Source organism: Suricata suricatta, chromosome 12 (assembly GCF_006229205.1).
Source record: "Suricata suricatta isolate VVHF042 chromosome 12, meerkat_22Aug2017_6uvM2_HiC, whole genome shotgun sequence".
NCBI lineage: Eukaryota > Metazoa > Chordata > Mammalia > Carnivora > Herpestidae > Suricata > Suricata suricatta.
In genome coordinates this window covers 101,898,098-101,917,621 of record NC_043711.1, presented here as the reverse complement: position 1 = coordinate 101,917,621, position 19,524 = coordinate 101,898,098, and the positions used below count along the sequence as shown (strand labels likewise).

The 19,524-nt window shown below is 51.9% G+C and overlaps 1 protein-coding gene and 1 long non-coding RNA gene across 2 annotated transcripts in view; both read right to left on the bottom strand.

Moving 5' to 3' along the window:
• The window catches only part of VAPB (VAMP associated protein B and C), a 47,276-nt gene extending 28,348 nt beyond the window's left edge, over positions 1–18,928 (bottom strand). Inside the window, exon 1 of the mRNA XM_029917522.1 lies at positions 18,649–18,928. Within this exon, the coding sequence (XP_029773382.1) occupies positions 18,649–18,913 (265 nt within the window). The 5' untranslated portion in view covers positions 18,914–18,928. The remainder of the gene's footprint in view (positions 1–18,648) is intronic.
• LOC115274112 lies at positions 14,055–15,216 on the bottom strand. The gene is made up of 2 exons (XR_003901097.1): positions 15,153–15,216; positions 14,055–14,250 (listed from the first exon to the last, which is right to left on the bottom strand). It is a non-coding gene; the product is annotated as an uncharacterized LOC115274112 (long non-coding RNA).
• Positions 18,929–19,524: the final 596 nt, after the last annotated feature.

The following is a 19,524-nucleotide window of genomic DNA, read 5'->3' as shown; positions in this document are numbered from 1 at the left end:
TCGAGTGCTGGGTGCGGACAGTGGCGGCTGCGCACATGCGGTCTCGGGGGTTCTGGGAGCTCTGTGCTTTCGCTCGATTTTGCTGGGAACTTGAACCTGCTTTAAAAAGTAAAGCTCTTCTATTTTTTCAAAAGAGAGAGAGAGAGAGAGAAGTATTTGGACTTGGACTCTATATTAGTTCACTTTTGGTAGCACCCTCAACATTTCTGATACGAAAGATTGATGTGATTTTGAAATACTTACATATTTTACATGTATACGCATAAACGAATAAAGTACACACACGTATACATGAAGAAAGATGCTTTGCTTTGCAAATAAATTGCTTTTCTTCCTTTTTCTGGAATTCATGAAAGTCAGCTGTTAGAAATATATATCCTTCCGTTGTAATACGCTCCTGATGTAGCTACAATACTTTGAAATGCAAACTATATGTGTTCCCAAATAACTTATATACCAAATTGATATATAATCTATCAAGTCTCAGCTTTCCAGATATAAACTTAAAGCTATTAGCTCCGAAACAGGTTTTTTCTCACTCTGCATAAAAAGAGCTGCATTATTTTATATTTTTGCAAACACAATTTAGTAACAGTATCTCTCCTTTCTTAACCCTTCCAAAAAACAACTTACCATATTTCACTTCGACTCTGAAAAGATTACCTTGTGGGAAGGTAATCATCTGTCCCCAGAAGCCTACGACTGATGATGGATTTTGTGAAGACAATAAAATCATGCTTGAGGTTTCGATACAATAGACTCGGAGCCGGGGAAAAGTCTATTAAAATGGCGAGAAATGGACAACCCAAAGTACAGCCTGTTGGACATCTGAGAGATGTCTTTAGATTTCCCCCCGACCGTATTTTCAGCAAAGCGCCCTGCTGCTCCCCGCCTTCCCTGGCCATCTGCAGCGCACCGGGCCTCACGGTTTTTCCTGTCCCCTTCCCAAAGGGAAACTCCACGAGAACAGAGACATTTCTGTCCCTCTTGTTCACTACTGAGCATCAGCACTTACGGTGCTTCTGGACACAGAGCAAAATGCTCAGTAAATTTTCTGCATGAATGGACACACCACGATCCTAGCTATTTTTTAAGTATATGTATCTGAGAGCGAGCGAGCACACAGGTGGAGCAAAGAGTAAGACAGAGAGAGAGAGAGAGAGAGAGAGAGAGAGAGAGAGACAGAGAGAGAAGGAGGGAGGAAGGGAGGGAAAGAATTCCAAGTAGGCCCCACACTGTCAGTGTAGAGCCCCCCGTGGGGCTCGAAGCCACAAACGGTGAGAGGGCGACCTGAGCTGACATCCAGAGTTAGACACTTACCCGACTGAGCCTGCAGGCGCCCCGACCCTGGCTGTTCTCCGCCAGGGTCTCGCGCCACACACCCTCCCCTGCCCCCCGGGGTATGGCCAGGCCCAGGTGAGTGGAGGTGGGGGCGGCGGCTGCTGCCCAGCCCCATCGCCCCCTTTACCTCCGGCACGGGACCCTGTTATGGGTCACCTGATGGCTCTCTTGTTCCCCTCCCGACTGCTTCCTGCCCAAAGTAAACCTAGTTGTGAGACGGAGCTGTGTCTGTCCTGCTCATCGCTGGATGCCCTGAGCCTAGACAGTCCCCCCCAAGAAGTAAAGGGGCTCAATGAATGTGCACAGCACATGAACGAGCGACAGACCTCCTCAGAGGCCCTGGCGCGCCTCCCGCACACGGACACGCGGCACCGGGACATGCGGCCGCGGCCCATCTGCGCCGCCCGTGGACAGGCCGCGGGGTTAGAAACGTCCGCCTGGGTTGATGATGTTTTCATCAGCATCATTCTATGATCATTTTGCTTAAAGCCGCCCCCTCCAAAAAAAATGAAAAAAAGATATCAGCGGTAACAGATACCCAAAGACGGTACGCTCTTAAATAACTATGAATTCAACAGTAAGGACACTGGGAGATTTTTTTTTAAATCCATTTTCTTGATTGAATTGTTAGCTCCCACATTAAATCAATGCTTCAGAAACAAAAATAAAGCTCTGCAACCAATATGTTTTTAATGGCAGACACTGGATTCCAATATTTCAACAGAAAGCCTAATTGTGTAGCTCTAATTCTGAAATGACCACACACAAAGAACCTTGCAGACACATCCTTTTCCTGAAGGAATCTTAGGATACAAAGTGTTCTAAATTAATAAATTAACCTTTAAATTAATCAAGTAAATAAAATAAAATGTCCTCCGGAGACAAACACGTCACACCTATTACTAGAGCAACACCCGGAAAACTCACTAATGATGCCGTCAGAGGCCGGCCAGAAGCCCACCAGATGGAAACAGGCTGCATCCACTTTTCAGCCTGCTTATTCAACTCACTAGTTTCCTGGCTCCTGTGGATCAGAAAGAACTAGAAGTCAGTCTGCCACCAACACCATGGCTGGAAAACGAGACCACACGGCCCTCTCCCATAGAGGAAGAACTCGGGAGGCAGAAGCCTGTGGCGGCCGAGGGTCAGACTCCGGGGGAAGGCCGCCCAGAAGAGACACAGCCAGACCGAGGACCAGCTCAGGAAACCGGAAGTCTCTGCAGCCCGTGGTGCGTGACCAGCAGTCCGTACTGAGACCTTTACCCGCTGGCTAACAATCAATCGTCAACAGGCTGCAGGATTACTACACCGCAGCGGCAAAGAATGAACTAGATCTGCGTTCCAACGGGAGACGGTTCTCAAAACCAACTACGTGATGCCTGTGCCATCATCATACCACATAACGTGACGCAGAAAAAAACGGACCCGTTTCACACTAAGCTCCTCTGGAGAGGAAAGAAGGGGGAGCATGAATGGCCAGATGTGGCTTCAAGTTGTGGGTAAAGTTCACTCACTGAAGAAAGATATAAAACAACTCTAACAGATTATTAACATTTTGCTGTTCTGTATTTGGGTGTTTACCACATTACCTGTATTTTTCTGTACTTAAGTTTTTCTCCACATGAAGAAAGCCGCCTGTGGTTTATGTCAGGTCTCGGCAATGTCTGAAATCCTGTTCTTCCTGCCCAGAAAGCCCTATAAAAATACTGGAATCCTGAATCATGCAGTTGTTAAAAACCAAAATATTGACACCTTGATTTATAAAAATCAAGGCTGGGGGCGGCTGGGCGGCTCAGTCAGCTAAGCATCGGAATCTTCATTTCGGCTCAGGTCATGATCTCAGTCTGTGGGTTCGAGCCCAGCACTGGGCTCCACACTCACAGCACAGAGCCTGCTTGGGATTCTCTCTCCCTCCCTCTCTCTCTCTGCCCCTCACACACACTCACTTTCTCGCTCCCTCAAAATAAATAAACCTTTTTAAAAAAATCAGGATTATCATTTAAAAACACGGTTAACGTAGCCGTGGTCTCATTAATTCAAGACAGAGACACAAACCTAAACCGTTGACGACATCTGTTACTAGAGCCGGGAAGACGGGAAGCCGCTCCCCTCCTGGAGATAAACACCGTCACTACCGTCCTTTAAGGCAACACTTTTTCTTCCTAAGTAGAAAAATAGCTGAAAGTATTAGATGCGGGCTGACTCTTCCTAATCCTGTCTACACTCAGCACAAAGACTGCGGCAGGCAGTGGACGAGCGTTTTAAGGTAATAACACCCCTGACTGGTATGAACATTGTAGGTCAGTTCTAAAAGTGGCTCCGACCATTTAATAAGCTGAATTTTTCCAATGCACAATCTTTACCCATTGACTAGCAAACATCTAGTAATTTTTCTCTGTCTAGAAGACCAAAATGTGTGATTACAGTGATTATAAAAATACGACGATGAGCAATACGCCACTCCAAATAAAGTTCTACTAAACTGGAGAGCGGCAGACATGACTCCTTTTTTTTGCACACAAAGCAAAGAGAACCAAGACCCACGTTGGGGGGCGCCTGGGTGGCTCAGTTGGTCGAGATCTAACCCCTGAACTCAGCTCAGGTCGTGATCTCGCGGTTCGTGGGATCAGGCTCCGTGCTGACGGCGCTGAGCCTACTCGGGACTCTTATTCTCCTGCTGCTCCCCGGCCTGCGTTCTCTCAAAATAATAGTGATGAGGATAAAAAGCTTGAAAGACAGGAAAGATGCACATATTGCCCAAGCGAGGGGCCTAAGTGGAAAGGCAGCAAGGGGTCCGGAGTTCTCACGGTTGTGGTTGCGGTTTTAATTCGAGTGAGTTAAAAATGAAAAGCTCCAGGGGCGCCTGGGGGGCTCAGTCAGTTAAGCATCCGACTTCAGTTCAGATCATGATCTCACGGTTCGTGGGTTCAAGTCCCACGTTGGGTTTGGAGATTACTTAAAATCTTATAAATAAATAAGAAAAAAATAAAATCAGACTCTTGCTCAGGAACCTCCATGGCCTCTGGCGCACCCACAACAAAACCCCAGGCATCTCGTGAGGCTGGCCTCCCAGGAAGGCCCCTCCTCCTCCTCCTCCGAGCCGCCCCCCTGTCCTCTCCAGAACGCCCCTGCAGACACGTGGGCTTGCTGCCCCTTGAACACACCAGGCTCGGTGCTGCCCTGGGGCCCTGCACTTGCCCTTCCCCGTCTGGAATGCTCTCCCCGCAAAGGCGTGCATGGCTCGTACACTCATTTCAAACACGTCTCAGTTCAAATATGCCTTCTGAGGTGTGCGGCCCTCTCCAGCCACTCACTCACTCTCTTTCTTTCATTTTAGTATTTATTTATTTTTGAAGGAGAGAGACAGAGCATGAGCAGGGGAGGGGCAGAGAGAGAGGGAGACGCAGAATCCGAAGCAGGCTGCAGGCTCCGAGCTGTCAGCACAGAGCCCAACGTGGGGCCTGAACTCAACGAGCCACGAGATCATGACCTGAGCCGAAGCCGGACGCTTCGCCGACTGAGCCCCCCAGGCGCCCCTCCCTCCAGTCACCCTCTTTAAACGAAAACCCACTGCCAAGCCCCTCTAACCTGTGCACAACACCTCCCACCACCCCACGCAGCAGCTGCTATGATCTGGTGCCAGGTTACGCACAGCTCCTGCTTACTCGGCGCCCCTGCTCCCGCTGGAAGCTGAGCGCACTAAGGAAGCTTCTGTCAGGTTTCCATCTCGGCCCCTCCAGTATCCAGAACAATACTCGCACATGACAGGCGTCCGATAAACAACGGACGGACGGACGGTGCAGGTGCCGGGCTGCGGCTCCCGCCAGAACGCGGGGACACGGGCAGTGCGCCTGGAGAACCTTTCCAGGATCCGTCCGGAATGAGGAAATAGGAGTCTGGGACTGAGGCTCTAGGGTGATATATTTTGGGGGAAAAACAAAAGAAAGAAATTGTCAAATAACACGAGTTAACGTTTAATTGTGGCAGGTCTGGGATACCCGGCTGGTTCAGTCAGTAGAGCAGGCAACTCCTGATCTCAGGGTTGTTAAGTTGGAGCCTCATGTTGTGGGTAGAGAAATAACATTAAAAAACTAAAATATGAAATCTTTTAAAAAAATAAATGAGTAGGGGCACCTCGGTGCTCAGTCAGTTGAGTGTCCGATGTTGGCTCAGGTCATGATCTCACAGTTCATGAGTTCCAGCCCCACAGCGGGCGCACGGCTGTCAGTCTGTCAGCACAGAGCCCGCTGTGGGTCCTCTGTCCCCCTCTCTCCGCCCCTCCCCCGCTCACACACACTCTCTGTCTCTCTCAAAAATGAACATGTAAAAACAAACAAACAAATACATGGGCCAGGTCTGTTTTAAGCACCTCACCAGCAGTAACTCATTTAACCCTCACGTGTCCCACAGTGAAGAATGGGAGGCACAGGGAAGTCAAATCCTTTACCCAAGATCATGTGACTTTTAGGGCCCAGGACCCACACGCAAGCAGTCTGGCCCAGAGTTCACACTCTTCACCCGTGGGTTTTACAGCGCCTCTCACTGCACTGAACACTGTGTTAACGTGAGCCCATGAGGTTTTATGTAAACACGGTGGGGGCTGAGCACCGAGGGACGTCCTGGCGTCTGGGAAGATGCAGGAACTCACTCCGGGCCGGAGGAAGGCGCTGGTGAGAGCAGTGCGGAGTGACCGCAGCGGGAACCTTACAGAGGACAACACAGGCCACAGCAGAGGAGAAAGGAGGGAAGTGGATGACGCTGAGAAACGCTTTTTAAAAAGCTGGCAGCCCAGGGCACCGGGTGGCCCAGTCCGTCAAGCTTCCAATCCGGTTTCAGCTCAGGTCCTGATCTCACGGTTCGTGGAAGTGCATCCCTGCATCAAGCTCTTTGCTGACAGCATGGAGCCTGCTTGGGATTCTCTCTCTCCCCACCCTTCCCCAACCCCTCTCTCTCTCTCTCTCTCTCTCTCTCTCTCAATCACAAAATAAATAAGCTTTAAAAAATAAAAAAATTACAGCTTAATTAAAAACAAACTGTAAAAACAAATTACCTTAACCCAGACAAGTATGGCCAAGAGCTCCGCATGAGGAAATGAAAGGAAGAATATTAAGATAATTGGGGGGGGGGGGGCGCCTGGGTGGCTCAGTCGGCTGAGTGTCCAAATCCGGCTCAAGTCATGATCTCACAGTATGGGGGTTCGAGCCCCATGCTGGGCTCTGTGCTGAAAGCTTGGAGCCTGGAACCTGCTTCAGATTCTGTGTCTCCCTCCTTCTCTCTCCCTCCCCCACTCACACTCTGTGTGTCTCTCTCAAATATCAGTAAACATTAAAAAATTAATAAAAGTTAACAAGTAATAACTCTAAGAAGGTAAGTGTGAAGAAAAAAATGGGTTTCTCTTTTCTGACATGGGCTCTAGAAGTTTCCACTGCCTCTACAGCATTTAGCAGGAATAAGAAGCTACGTATTTGCATGTATCTGAGTATGTACCTGAGTGCAGGAGTGTGTGCATGTGTGCTGAGGGTTTCGTATCCTACAGTGTATAAATACTGTAGTTATTTAAAATGGAAAATAAAAACTGACACTGTTTAAAAAACAAAAAGCTGTGGCCCAATGTTGAAAGGCTTTGATTCCAGCCTAGGAATTCTGAACACTGAGTGAGGGAGGGGTCTGGGACTTCCGGACCCCCCAGCAGGTGAGAGGGGCCGTCCTGACGGTCCGGAAGACCCCCTGGCCGGGAACCAGCGCGTCGACCACAAACACGGCCTGGAACACGCGGAGTCTGAGGTGCTTCCACGACAGCCAGGCGGGCAGGTGGCCAGAAGGCACACCAGGAGGTCTGAAGACCCGCTTGGAGATACAGATTTGCAAGTTTTCTGCATGGAAGTGACAGCTGAAGGCACCGTTAACGAGAAGACATAAAGAAAATGGTTAAACGGAGAAGACAGAGGACAGAGCCTGGGAAGTATCAACATCCAGTAGAAAAAACGATCAAGAGGTGGGCAGTTGACCAGGAAAGTCAAGATCAATATCACGGAGAGACACCCGGGGAGGTGCAAACTGTGTCAGGGCAGTGGGAGCCCCGAGAGCCGACGGGGCAGTGAGGACGCAACCCAGTGACCGAGATTCACCGTTTCCAGATTTCAGCTGTGATGGAAGACCGGGCATCCGCGTATGCGGGGGAGGGTCCGGGGTACGTGATTTCTCTTCAGAAAGGGACACTGAAGCATGTCTGCAGGCACCGGGCAGGAGTCAAGCAGAAGAGAAATGGGAGACACCAGAATGGGCTGACTAATGGAGCAGCTACCATCTGTGATGGGAAAGGGACGGGTGAGGATCACGGTGAGGGGGCAGTGCTGACTCTGAAACAGCAGGGGAGGATGGGGGAGGAGAGGGGCCTGCAGGGGGGCGGGGGAGAGGTGCCGCATGGTGGAAAACCCTTAAACATGTCTGAGCGGCGTGCGCCCTGTCCACGCGGGCCGGCCGCTCCCGGCCGGCTTTAATCCACTGCGGGGCTTCCCGACCCTGCAGCACAGTCCTCTCCTCTCCCTGCTCCCCTCTCTCCCCGTGCTTAAACCCAGACCCCATCCACGCTCTGACGACCCGCGGGCCATGCGCTGTGCAAGGCACTGGTGTCCAGGGACGAAAGACGTGGTCCAAAAAGGCAAAGGTCTTGTTGACTACCGAGGAGCTACAGTGAGGGCAGGGGCACAGGCCACAGGACAGCGCGAGCGGAGAGGGTGACAGGCAGCAGTGAGATGGGGGCAGGAACGGAGTCACTTCTGCGTGGCGGAGATGACACCTGTGAAGCCCCAGGACCAGGGACAAGGAAAGGCTGGACACCAGTGCAGACCAAGGGCGAAAGGCGCAAACGGTTTTCCAGGTCTTGTTAAAAGATTTAAACCTCATTCTTCTGACAACGGGTAGACATTTAATGATCTTAAACAAGCAAGAGATGAGCCGGGATCTGCGTATCTGAAGGGTCATCGGTGCAGGGACGAGAGAGAGGACTCAGACAGCAAGGCCAGTTAAGAGGCTATTAAACCACCCGGGGGGGCGGGGAGAGACGAGGCAGCGCCGAGGGGCGAGGAAGAAGGGGCAGATCTGAGTCATGGGCTGAGTCACTGAACCGGTCAACTGCGGGGACGTGGGCGCGCCATGCCCACAGCAGTCTCTGCGGGAAGAGGGGCCGTGAAGAGAAAAAGACCAAAGAGTGAGGAAGGCAGCGTGGAGCCTGCCGCGGCCCCGTGTGTGGGCTCGGGTGAGCCTGCGGCCCTCCGGCGGTCACTGGTCACCCGCAGGTGCCAAGGAAGAGCTCTCCAATGGGGACAAGGGAGGACAGGGAGGGAAACTGAGAAGGAAGAGCAAGGAGAGGCGGAAGAGGGCGAGCCTGGCACCCTGAGCATCGGCAGCAGGACCCCGTGGAGAGCGGGCGGCAGTGGGCTCCAGCGGGAGAAGCAGGGATGAGGCTGGGGACGGGGAGCAGGGGTCGGAAGCAGGAGGGCGCAAGGAAATGCGGCAGCGGGGGGTGCCCGGGTGCTGCGAAAACGGCCACTAAGTGAGGCAGAGAAGGAACGTGAAGGGAGAAGGAGGACGAGAGGGCGCTCAGGCGCTGAGAAAGACTAAGCGCCAGCACCGCACTCATGTTGGATACATAAAGAAAAAGAGACACTGTCTTTGCAGGAGAAAGGCAACAAAGGCATTTGTTAAAAAAAATGATAAAATAAAATAAAAAAACCCAAACAAACTGATGGAGTGTTCTCAGGACTTCTCTAGATGACCTCGAGTGCTTCCCCACCTCCGCCATTCTCTGGCTGGCACTGGAGGTCAACCAGACACCCACAGTACCTGGGGTCCCCCTGTCCCCAAGTTACAGAAGTTCTGAATGAACACACCTGCAGGCTCTCGAAGGAGTGATTCATGGCTTTCCTTCATCCAATTAGGAAAGCAGTGTCTGACTTTAAAAAGGTCAAAAAGCATGGATTTAGATTTTCAGCGCAGTCCATCAGGATACATTTAGATGCCAACAAATCAATTCAACCAACAGAATGAGAATTCAAATAAGCCTCCGCAAGGACAAACCTCTGGTTTTTCAGCAAATCCCTCTTTCTATTCTTATGTACGCTTCTATTGCAAACGGTCCTGCGGAATACTAAAAACAGGACCGTGTCCAAGGTTGTACCCTTTCTTTGGGGTTAGTGGAAGAAAACAGCAAGAAAGCAACATATTCATTACTGGGTAAAAGAAATCAATCTTAAAAAGCCTACACACTCCAGGAGTCCCACTCTATGACCTTCTGAAAAACAGAAAACTATGGAAACAGTAAGAAGATGAGTAGTTGCCAGGGTCTGGAGAGAAGAGAGGGGTGAACAGGCTGAAAACAGGATTTTTAGGGCAATGAAATTACTTTTCATAATAGTATTATGGTAGATACACAGCATTATACATTTGTCCAAACCCAAAGAAGGGACGCCACCAAGAGTGACCCATAATACATGCTGCAGATTCCAGGTGATTACAATGTATAGGGCAGGTGCATAAATTGTAAAAAATGTGCCCTCCCATGGGTGGGGGGGTCAATAACAGGGAAAGCTTTGCGTGTGGGAACAAAGGGTGTATCCAAAATCCCTGTACCTTCCTGTTAACTTTACCATGAATCTAAAACTGCTTCAATAAATAAGTAAGTAAGTAAGTAAATAATGAAAAAGGAAAGGAGGGGGGGAGTCTTAAAAAGTACCTGGAAAAAAAAAGACATTCTATTAGTCACTGCTGGGAAAAACTAAAGAAACAGAGCCTACAGGAGTTTGCATTCTAGAAGAAAAAATTAAACAGAAAATGAAGCACCCAAGAGTGAGACACAAAATATGCAAATGATATGCAATCTGCAATTTGAGGAGCCGCAGAAGAAAGTCAGAGGAGAATCTCTCTCAGAATCCTCAGGAAAGGCTGACAGAATACGAACTGAGCTTTGAAACAGCAACAGGAGGGTTTGTTCATTAAACATTCGGGGCCGCCACAGCACAGACAGGTATTGTAGAAAATACAAGCCCCAGTTTCTGCCCCCAAGGGGCTTTCCCCCTCCCTGCTTCAGCTAAAATAAACGTGAATGTCACATTCTCAAGACCAGAGCTGCATGGAACAGCAAGGGATGTTCAGGTCAAGCCCCTCACCCAACAGAAGAGGAAATCAAAACCGGTGGTGTTAGCAGAGGGCCTCCAAGTGACGGGGCGAGAGGGGACAAAGCCTCCCTCTGTAATACAAAACACACGCACTGCAAGACTTTGGTGCAAGCTGTACCCTGTGCCAGTCCGGGCCTAGGCTCTCTCACTTCTGAACCGGGGACGGGAATGCTGCCTTCTCAGGCAGGTCCCACTCCTTCCCTGCCCTGTCTTCCTGCTCCACTCTACTGCTGACTGACGCGCCTAAAGGCTGAAACAGTACCAGCTGGGCACATCGCTGGGGACCACGGGCGCTGAGAAAGTGAAGGACTTTGAGTGGGTGGACGGGCGGCAGAAGGGAGGGTGCAGTGACGATATTAGACACAATTTTAACACTAATCAATGAATGACAGCGTCAGAAGTGATCGAGTTGGAATGTGAGTTCTGCGGGGAGAAAAGAATTGGAAGAAAGACTGGATCAAAGACAGTCAGGCACTTGGAAGTTTCCAGAACAGCCCACACTTCATGCCAGCAGTGCCGAGGAGGCCATCACGGGACTCAGAGGACCAGACGCACCTCTCCTTCCTTCTTCCCTCGTTTCTCTCTCAATTCTCCTCCCCGAGTCCCACGGTCCTATTCCCAGCCCCCCTTTCGTCTTCCCAACAACATGTTAGATGAGAAAACCGAGGGCTTTCCGAGTCAGCCACACGCCCACTTGTCCTGAAGGAAGAAATACAGCCAGCGGCGGCGGCATAGAGGACAGGGGCCTGGCAGCCACACAGGTCTTGGTTCAAATCCTAGCTCCACCCCCAGTTCAGGTCCATGAACCCGAATATCATAACCGTCCCCACTTCCTGGGCTTGCTGTAAGAACCCCACAAATGAGCAGGCACAGGAAAATGCCTCGCACCCAGAACGGGCCCACCAAGTCACAGATCTAAACTGCCACCTTCCCCGCGAGACTGGAACCCCGAAGAGGAACTCACACGGCTTTCCTCAGCTCCCAGGTGGAGACGGCCCGTCAGTGCGCTGTCCCCACGGTCTCCTCTCCACGCCCCCCCCCCCCACCGGCCCAATGCCGAGCCCACAGGAGGCTTTCGGCAGGTCGTGGTGAAACCAGCCCTCGGTCACTCATGTCACAGTCCCCCAGGCAGGGAGGGGTAGTCTGTCCGTGAAGAACACCTCAGAGGAGGAGTTGTGGGAAAGGAAGCCACCCAACATGTCCACAGCTGCCCGAGCGCAACCGTCGCACCTCGAAACCCCTCCACCTGGAAGTCTCCCCAGAGCACACCTCCTCCAGATACTACAGCAGTTCTGGTCCTACACCTTGATCTGGTCTCCTGGGCCTTTGAGAGACCCCTAGCTGTACATTCACTCCCCTGCGCGCTTCCTGCTGAAGGCGCGGGCCCATCGGCGGCACCAGAGGTTCGCAGCCCACGGGCAGAGCCGAAGGCGGCATCTCCGCGGTCACTTCCATCGGGTGTTCCTAGCTTAATAAAGACCCTTCCACCTCTGATAATCCCCACCTCGCAAAACCGCACACCTGTGACTTCCCTTCACACACACGTTTCATACTACCGTCCAAAGACTCAAGGACACGACTGCAAATTACTCGAAAGCTAGTGCTTTCTAAAACTACAGATTTACTAAATACCATCAAAATCTGATATAAAAAAGTGAATATTCACAGGGTAAACCAAAGAATGCTACGGAATCATAAATACGAACTTTTTTAAATGAATAATACAAATTCCCTCATAAAGGAACTCCACCAAGGGTAATTCTTAGTTAATGTTCTTAAGACATTATCGGGACAGCTACCAACACTTCCCGAATGGTTATGAATCCTCTGCACTCCTCCCCCAGGAGTAAGTCCCTCTGTGAGCTTGCTGAGAGCTAACAGGGATAGACCAGAAAGAAACGGGCTCTGGCTCCAGACAAAGCCAGGTCAGACCCCGGCTCCGTGCACCCTGCACCCCGTGCACCCCACTCCCCTGTGCACCCCACTCCCCGGTGCACCCCGCTCCCCTGTGCACCCCGCTCCCCCATGCACCCTGCACCCCGTGCACCCCGCTTTCCAGTGCACCCTGCTCCCCTGTGCACCCTGCACCCCGTGCACCCTGCACCCCACTCCCCGGTGCACCCTGCACCACGTGCACCCTGCACCACGTGCACCCTGCTCCCCTGTGCACCCTGCACCCTGCACCCTATGCACCCCGCTCCCCTGTGCACCCCACTCCCCCGTGCACCCCGCTCCCCCGTGCACCCCGCTCCCCAGTGCACCGTGCGGCCTCATCCGGCGCACCCTCTATCCGCCGAGTCACAGACTTCACAGGACCGCGGTGCAGGTCTAACGAGACAAAGAATGGAAAGCATCCGGACATTCCTTCCACTCTGTGAACTACCTCCTGGAAGTTAAACTTTTATCTTCTAGAAATGTCCGTTCCCCTGCCTTTGCTCTTCCCAATGAACATCCTCAGCACGCCTCTCTAGCCACTGTCTTTAACCCCACACCCGCCCCAGAGGGGAGGCAGGGGTGTCCAGCACTTGGCGGCCCCTCACAAGTAAATATGCCCTCTGCTCCCAGCTCCGTAGGCTCAGCCACGTGCTCCACGCCACTCTCTGGAACTCTCCAGCCCAGCCGTGAAAGTCGTAACGGTTCCAAGCCGCATCCAAGCAATCTACACCTAGGTAAATGGTCCAGGGGTCCATCCCATCGGCTTAAAGAACAATCCAAAAGACACAAACGGCAGTCTCTCTCCTCGAATATCTATCTCCCTAAGCACCCTTCCCGGATGGGCTGAGGTTGTAGGAGCGCACTGAACCGCCAACTGTACCCCAGTTCGAACGCCTCACAGGCCCCCTCTAAGAACGAGGGCCCACCAGCAGCACTGTGTGCCCGCAGGCCCCTGGGCACAGACGTCCAAACCACAAGGTCTCACGGAAGACGTTTGACACTGATGAAAAGAATTACTAACCTACTCGTCCGAACCTGGTGACGTCAACCCTCTGGAAGGACCAAGGAAAACTCTGAGGTGGTGCTTCTCTGGCTTTACAGTCCCATCTACAAGGGTATCATTAAAAGAAAGCACTTCAGGGTTCTTCCGCATGGAACTATGCCATTTTCTCAATGATGTTTTTCCCAAGCAAGACAAGAGACCCTAAAGCACTTTAAGGACTTGTATCTAAATATCAACAGCTTCGGTTAACACATTTAACATTTTGAAAAATAGATCCTCTAGAGATACTTCTCTGCCACACTAATTTTTGAAAAAAATAAATAAATCTCAAAATGTCTGTCAAGCCCAGGAACTTCGTCTCCATAAACAAAGCTCCTTGAACAGCTCTGGTCTCCCGAAGCCAGCGGCCCAGGCCTGCCAGGCAAGCGCTTCCAGGCGGCACATCCCCACTGAGCAGGGGCCACAGCGATCACAGACATGCGGGGCTGGTGGCAGCCTGCAAGGGGCCAAAAATGACAGAAAACGAGGAAACAAGCCGAGAAACCATAATGTAACTTTGTTTTTAACACAATCCCCGCCGCAAAATAACGGCACAGAAGGCTTTTATTTTGTTTTATTAAAGACACTCTATGGCGACCTTGCTTGACTAACGGAACTCAGCACCCTCTGGGCTCGTCTTTCTTGTCATCTTGCTGAGAGCTGTGCTCGTTCGGCCCAAATCATGGTCATCCTTCAGGAGGCAAAGTTTTCAAATACAAATGGGGATGGATGAGGCAGTCTTGGAGATGATTCCTCCTGTGAAAATTCAAGTTTCGGATTTTAAACGTCGAGCCTCAGGGTGGTACTGAGGTGATAACCAACCGAGTTTACTCCCTTGACTCTTCCCCAAACTTTCAACTCTGTAACGCTGCAATCACAGGGTCAAAGTTCCCATGATTTTGTCCTCAGCATTTGGTAAAAAGCTACGATCCAACTGCAGTAAATAAAAGCGTTAATAATGTTTAAGAGTTCATCTCTTTAACAAGCATCAACTCAGACTAATGATTTTAATAAGTCCACACACAGACGCAGAGCTGCCAGGCCTTATGAAGGCAGCCACGACGCACGTCACGCCCACACACACTCACCAAGGAGCGCGCACCATTTTCAAGATATAAGGACCTGGGCCAAGTCCACCCATTCCCCACCCCCACCCCCCCAAGGAGTTAACTGTGAAGATAAGTAAGTGAATAAAAGAAAGTTAACTTCTGGTTCACATTTTTCTCCCAGTAACATAAACTCAGAAGTAAATAGGACAATCTAAGAAGATTTAAGTTTGATTAAGGCTTAGTAAGTTTAATGCCACTTGCTTTTGGTGAGCAAGCTGATTAATAATTAAATAAATGAAGATAATCTATTCAGGATGGATTTCAACCACTACCATAAAGAACCTTAAGCACATTGCTGACATTTTGTTGTGCTGTAACACACAGTCTGTTCTATGCGATCACGAAATGTAAGGAAATCAGCGCTATGCTAAAGCTAAAGAATTAATGTTGTACTTAGCATCTGAAAGATAATTACTGCACGGAACCGACCATATCTCCGGGGTCTTCTACCTTTCGGCTTCCTGAACAGTACTAAGTTACACCCTAGCTTAACGGGACGGACTAAAGACTCCAAGCACGCTTTCTTCACACAAAAGGCGCGTCGCTAACCTCCCGTCTCTAGTGCCAGGTTCCTATCTTCTCGCCAGCGAGGTCACTAACCACACCACTCTCCTGGCACTGTCCCTAGCGACCAACAGCGAGGCTTCCTGAAGGCCACGGGCTTAGCTCCAGAATACAGCACAGATCCACAGTAAGCTTGAACCTTAACACACCATCTCCCGTGACTGTATCGTGGCCGGGAGGGGGTGCTGGGATGTGAAGGAGGGCTAAGAGTCTCGGACAGTGACCAAAAAAACACAAGACCTACTGTTTACCACAGATGGAATCTGATACAAGGAAACAGAGAGGAGAAAGAAAATAAGAGACACAAAATGCCCCCAAAGTGGTTTGTTCAGAAAGCTGCCTCTGAGCTGGGCGAGAGGTGGGACCTCAGAGTTGGAAGGGGCAAAGGAGAGGAATCAATTAGGCCTTGAAAGAAGTAAGATCAACAGAAAGGGCAAAAATGCAAAGCACACGTTTCAAGGGTTCCAAAGACCTAACTCTTTCAGAAAGGTCGTCCCCCCCGCCCCCCGCCCCCCGTCCAAAGGAGCATCTACGTTTTCAACATGGCAGATGCTGTGGTGCCTGCTTCTTCCAGGAAGCCTGCAGTCCTTCTCCTCCTAATACTTAACACCAGGCAGCCTGGCACTTTCTAGAAGTCTGAACAAGGTCACAAAAGTCTACGTTCTCTTTTCCTCTGTAACATCCTTAACTTCAGCATAATCACACAAATGTCCAAGATGTGGGACGCCTGGATGTGGATGGCTCTGTCGGTTAAGTATCCAACCCTTGGTTTTAGCTCAGATCATGATCTCATGGTTCTGGAGTTCAAGCCCTATGTGAGGCTCTGCACTGGCAACTTGGAGACTGCTTGGGATTCTATCTCAGAGTAAACTCAAAAAAAGAAAAAAAATGTCCAAGATGAAAAAGAATCCAGCACACATTATCCCATTTCATCTAAGGCTGCATTTAAAAGATGGTTATTGGGGGGCGCCTGGGTGGCTCAGTCGGTTAAGTGTCTGACTTCGGCTCAGGTCATGATCTCACAGTTCGTGGGTTCGAGCCCTGCATCGGGCTCTGGGCTGACAGCTCAGAGCCTGGAGCCTGCTTCTGATTCTGTGTCTCCCTCTCTCTCTGCCCCTCGCCTGCTTGTGCTCTGTCTCTCAAAAATAAAAATTTTTAAAAATTTTTCTAAAAAAGATGCTTCTGAGGGCGCCTGGGTGGCTCAGTCGATTAAGTGTCAGACTCTTGATTTTGGCTCAAGTCATGACCTCATGGTTCTTGGTTTCAACCCCCACAGCTCAGAGCTTCCTTGGGATTCTCTCTCCCTCTCTTTGCCCCTCCCCACTCACATGCATGAGTACACAAGCTGACTCTCTTTCTCTCAAATAAGTAAATAAACAAATATTTTTTAAAAGGTATATAAAAGATGATTCTTTCTTTCCTTGAAAAGATAATTAACCTTTAGGGGCACCTGGATGGCTCAGTAGGTTAAACGTCCAAGTCTTGGTTTCGGCCTAGGTCATGATCTCACAGTTCAGGAGACTGAGCCCCATGATGGGCTGTGCTAACAGCTTAGGATTCTCTCTCTCTGCCCCTCTCCGGCTCTCCCATGCATGCCCTCTCTCCTTGTCTCTCTCAGAATAAATAAACTTTAAAAAACTAAAAATAAACATAAGATAATTAAGAGTTTTCCTCTGGATGGTAAGCTGTGTTATTTTAGGCACGTTGGTTATTACCTTACTAAGTTAGCTTGCAGGTTTGAATCGGCGAAGAGAACTCAGAGTCTCGCCCTAAGTACCTTGGAAGAGACCAGTTAAAAGTGGCAATTGGCAGCCTGAAATGACCTCTACGCCTCAAGCCAGAGTACTGAGCCTCTGTTCTAAACTGTGTTAGCGCTCTGCTTAGAACAAATGAACCAGTCTCCTGGGGCAGCTCACACGTGCCTGCAGAGGCCGCTTCCCAAGTCCTGAGCCAACGGCTTTCAGCAATCTGACACCACAGACCACTCCCCTGGCAAAAATATCCAGTGACTTGGGCCATCGTTACTTTGGCCAAGCCGGGGCCAGAGGGGCACCGTTTCTCCAGCCACGGCTCACAGGTGGAGACGCTGACAGGATGAGACCAGGTGTCTAAACACAACCGCCCCTCCTGCACAACACCGCGCGCGCTCACAAAGCTGCCCAACGGCCACGATGGCGCTCCGAAGCAACACCAGAACTTTCTGCGGGAGGTGGTAGACGGGAGTTCCACCCCGTGGACTGAGTTCCCCCCACGCTTTGAGAGTGAAGTTGCCAGCCCAATAACAGACATCTTTAAGTGCAAGAACTGGAACAAAAACTTCAGTTTTCTCAAATCGGTACCTTTACCCGTAACCCCAGTAAGAGGAGTGCATGTGCTGGGGGCGGGTTCGGGGGACGGGGAGCAATGAAGGCCCTCGCTCAGGAGAAGCAACGCAATGTGAATTTGGAAACGGGCTGTGTCCGGGCAGGGCCTCGCCCTTCCTCCGGTCCCCCCGCTGGCCTCCCCTCCTCCCTCGCCTTGCAACCCTCCGCTGCGGCCTCCCCGAGGGGCTCCGTCCCTCAGCCTTCCTGCCTCCAGACCCGGCATTCCCTCTGCCTGGCCTGCTCCCCGCCCGTTCCTTCCTCTGGTCCCCTTCCATCTGACCTTTAAACTCAGCTCAAATGACATCTTTCCCGGGAGCTGACCCCCCTAGCGCTCTCAGAGCACCATGAGTCCCTTAGGTCACCGCACTGTCCTGGCTGCTCCTGTCATCTGCCCCTTCCCTTCAGGTAAGTCCTAGGGCCAGGGGTTGAGGGACAAGGTGATTCATCTCCCCTGGTTTCCGACCCGCCGAACAGGCACTCGGTAAATGGGAACAGAAGGAATGAAGGTGCCCACGCTCAGGAGTGGCCGCCCATGCTTGGGGGGCACGGGCCCTCAGACAATCCAGGTGGAACCCCCCCCCCACGAGCACTGTAGCTGCTCGGATGCCCTGCCCAGCCTGGCTGCCCCCGAAAAAGGCCACGGGAACATCACGCAGGCTGCAGCACGGCCACAGGACAACCACGTTAGGGTTGTGGGGCTCTTTTGCTTAATTTTCATTTTTGACTGGAAAATCTTTGGTTCTTTATACACAGAGAATCATTTCGGATTGTTATCTTGGGAGGCAAAGTGACAGCCACAGCTCTGGAGTATTTCCCAGGGGCCAGAGAGCAGAACTGGTCAGGCGGGGAGCACCGGGGCGCCTGGGTGGCTCGGCCGGGTAAGGGTCCGACTCAGGTCATCTCATGGTTCGCGGGCTCGAGCCCCACGTCTGGCTCTGCGCCGACAGTGCAGAGCCTGCCTGGAATTCTCTCTCCCTCTCTCTTTGCCACTCCCCCAAGGGCTCACCCTCTCTCAAAATAAATAAACAAAACAAGAAAAGAGTGTGAGCTCTGAAGTCTGAGTTCAAACGTGTCACACGTCAACAGAGTCATTTCGGGCAAGCCAGTCACGGACTTACCTCCTGCCCGCAAACAGGAGGCCGGGCACCCTGGGCGGCACTCAGTCCATGAACACCTGCTGCGCTCCTGCCCGGGGCCTGGCGCCGGCGACCCTGTGGTGACGGCGACCCTGCGGTGACGTGGCCACCGGGACAAAGTGTGCTCTCGCCGCCTCACCTGCTGGATCTCCTTCACAGACCTCGGCACTACTGAACAGTTGGCTGGTTCGTGTCCCCTCGCGAGAAGGGAAGGTCTACGACAGCTGGGGACCCGTCTGCTGGCCATCCCCGGCTCGGCACAGAGCGAGCACGCAGTTACTGGACACATTTGAAAAGGAGGCACGGGCAAGCCCGACGCGGTCCCCTGGGCCCCACGACGCTGACCCTTCGGGGGAGAACCCGCATGGGAAGCGCAAAGCTGCGTGTCCCGAAGGGCCCTGGCGGGCGAAGGGCACACCAGGTGCACGTGGCTGCCCCCGCCCCCCTCCCCCCTGCACGGACGTGAGCCTCGGGCGCGAGGGGGGCAGTAAAAGGCAAGTTGGGCCGCGTCCCATCACAACTGCGGGGACTCTCTTCATTCATTTGTGCAACAGACGCGCATCGGGCTCCGACAAGTGCCGGGCGCACAGCAGAGAAACTGCCGGGTCCTGCCCTCATGGAGCTTCCCGTCTAGCGTGGGGACAACAGCACCCAAGTGCGTAAAACGGCCCTCGGAGGTGCGAGAGCGCCGTGTAGGCGCGGAGCAGGCGTGTCACGGGGAACGACTGCAGGTGTCCGCCGCGGGGAGGGGGGACGGTCGGGGCGGGCCCCTCGGGGGTCGGCGACAGGTGTGCGAACCCGGGACAGGTCGGCCTCGCGGGAGGGGCGTGGGGGGAACAGCTGACCCCCGGCCGGATG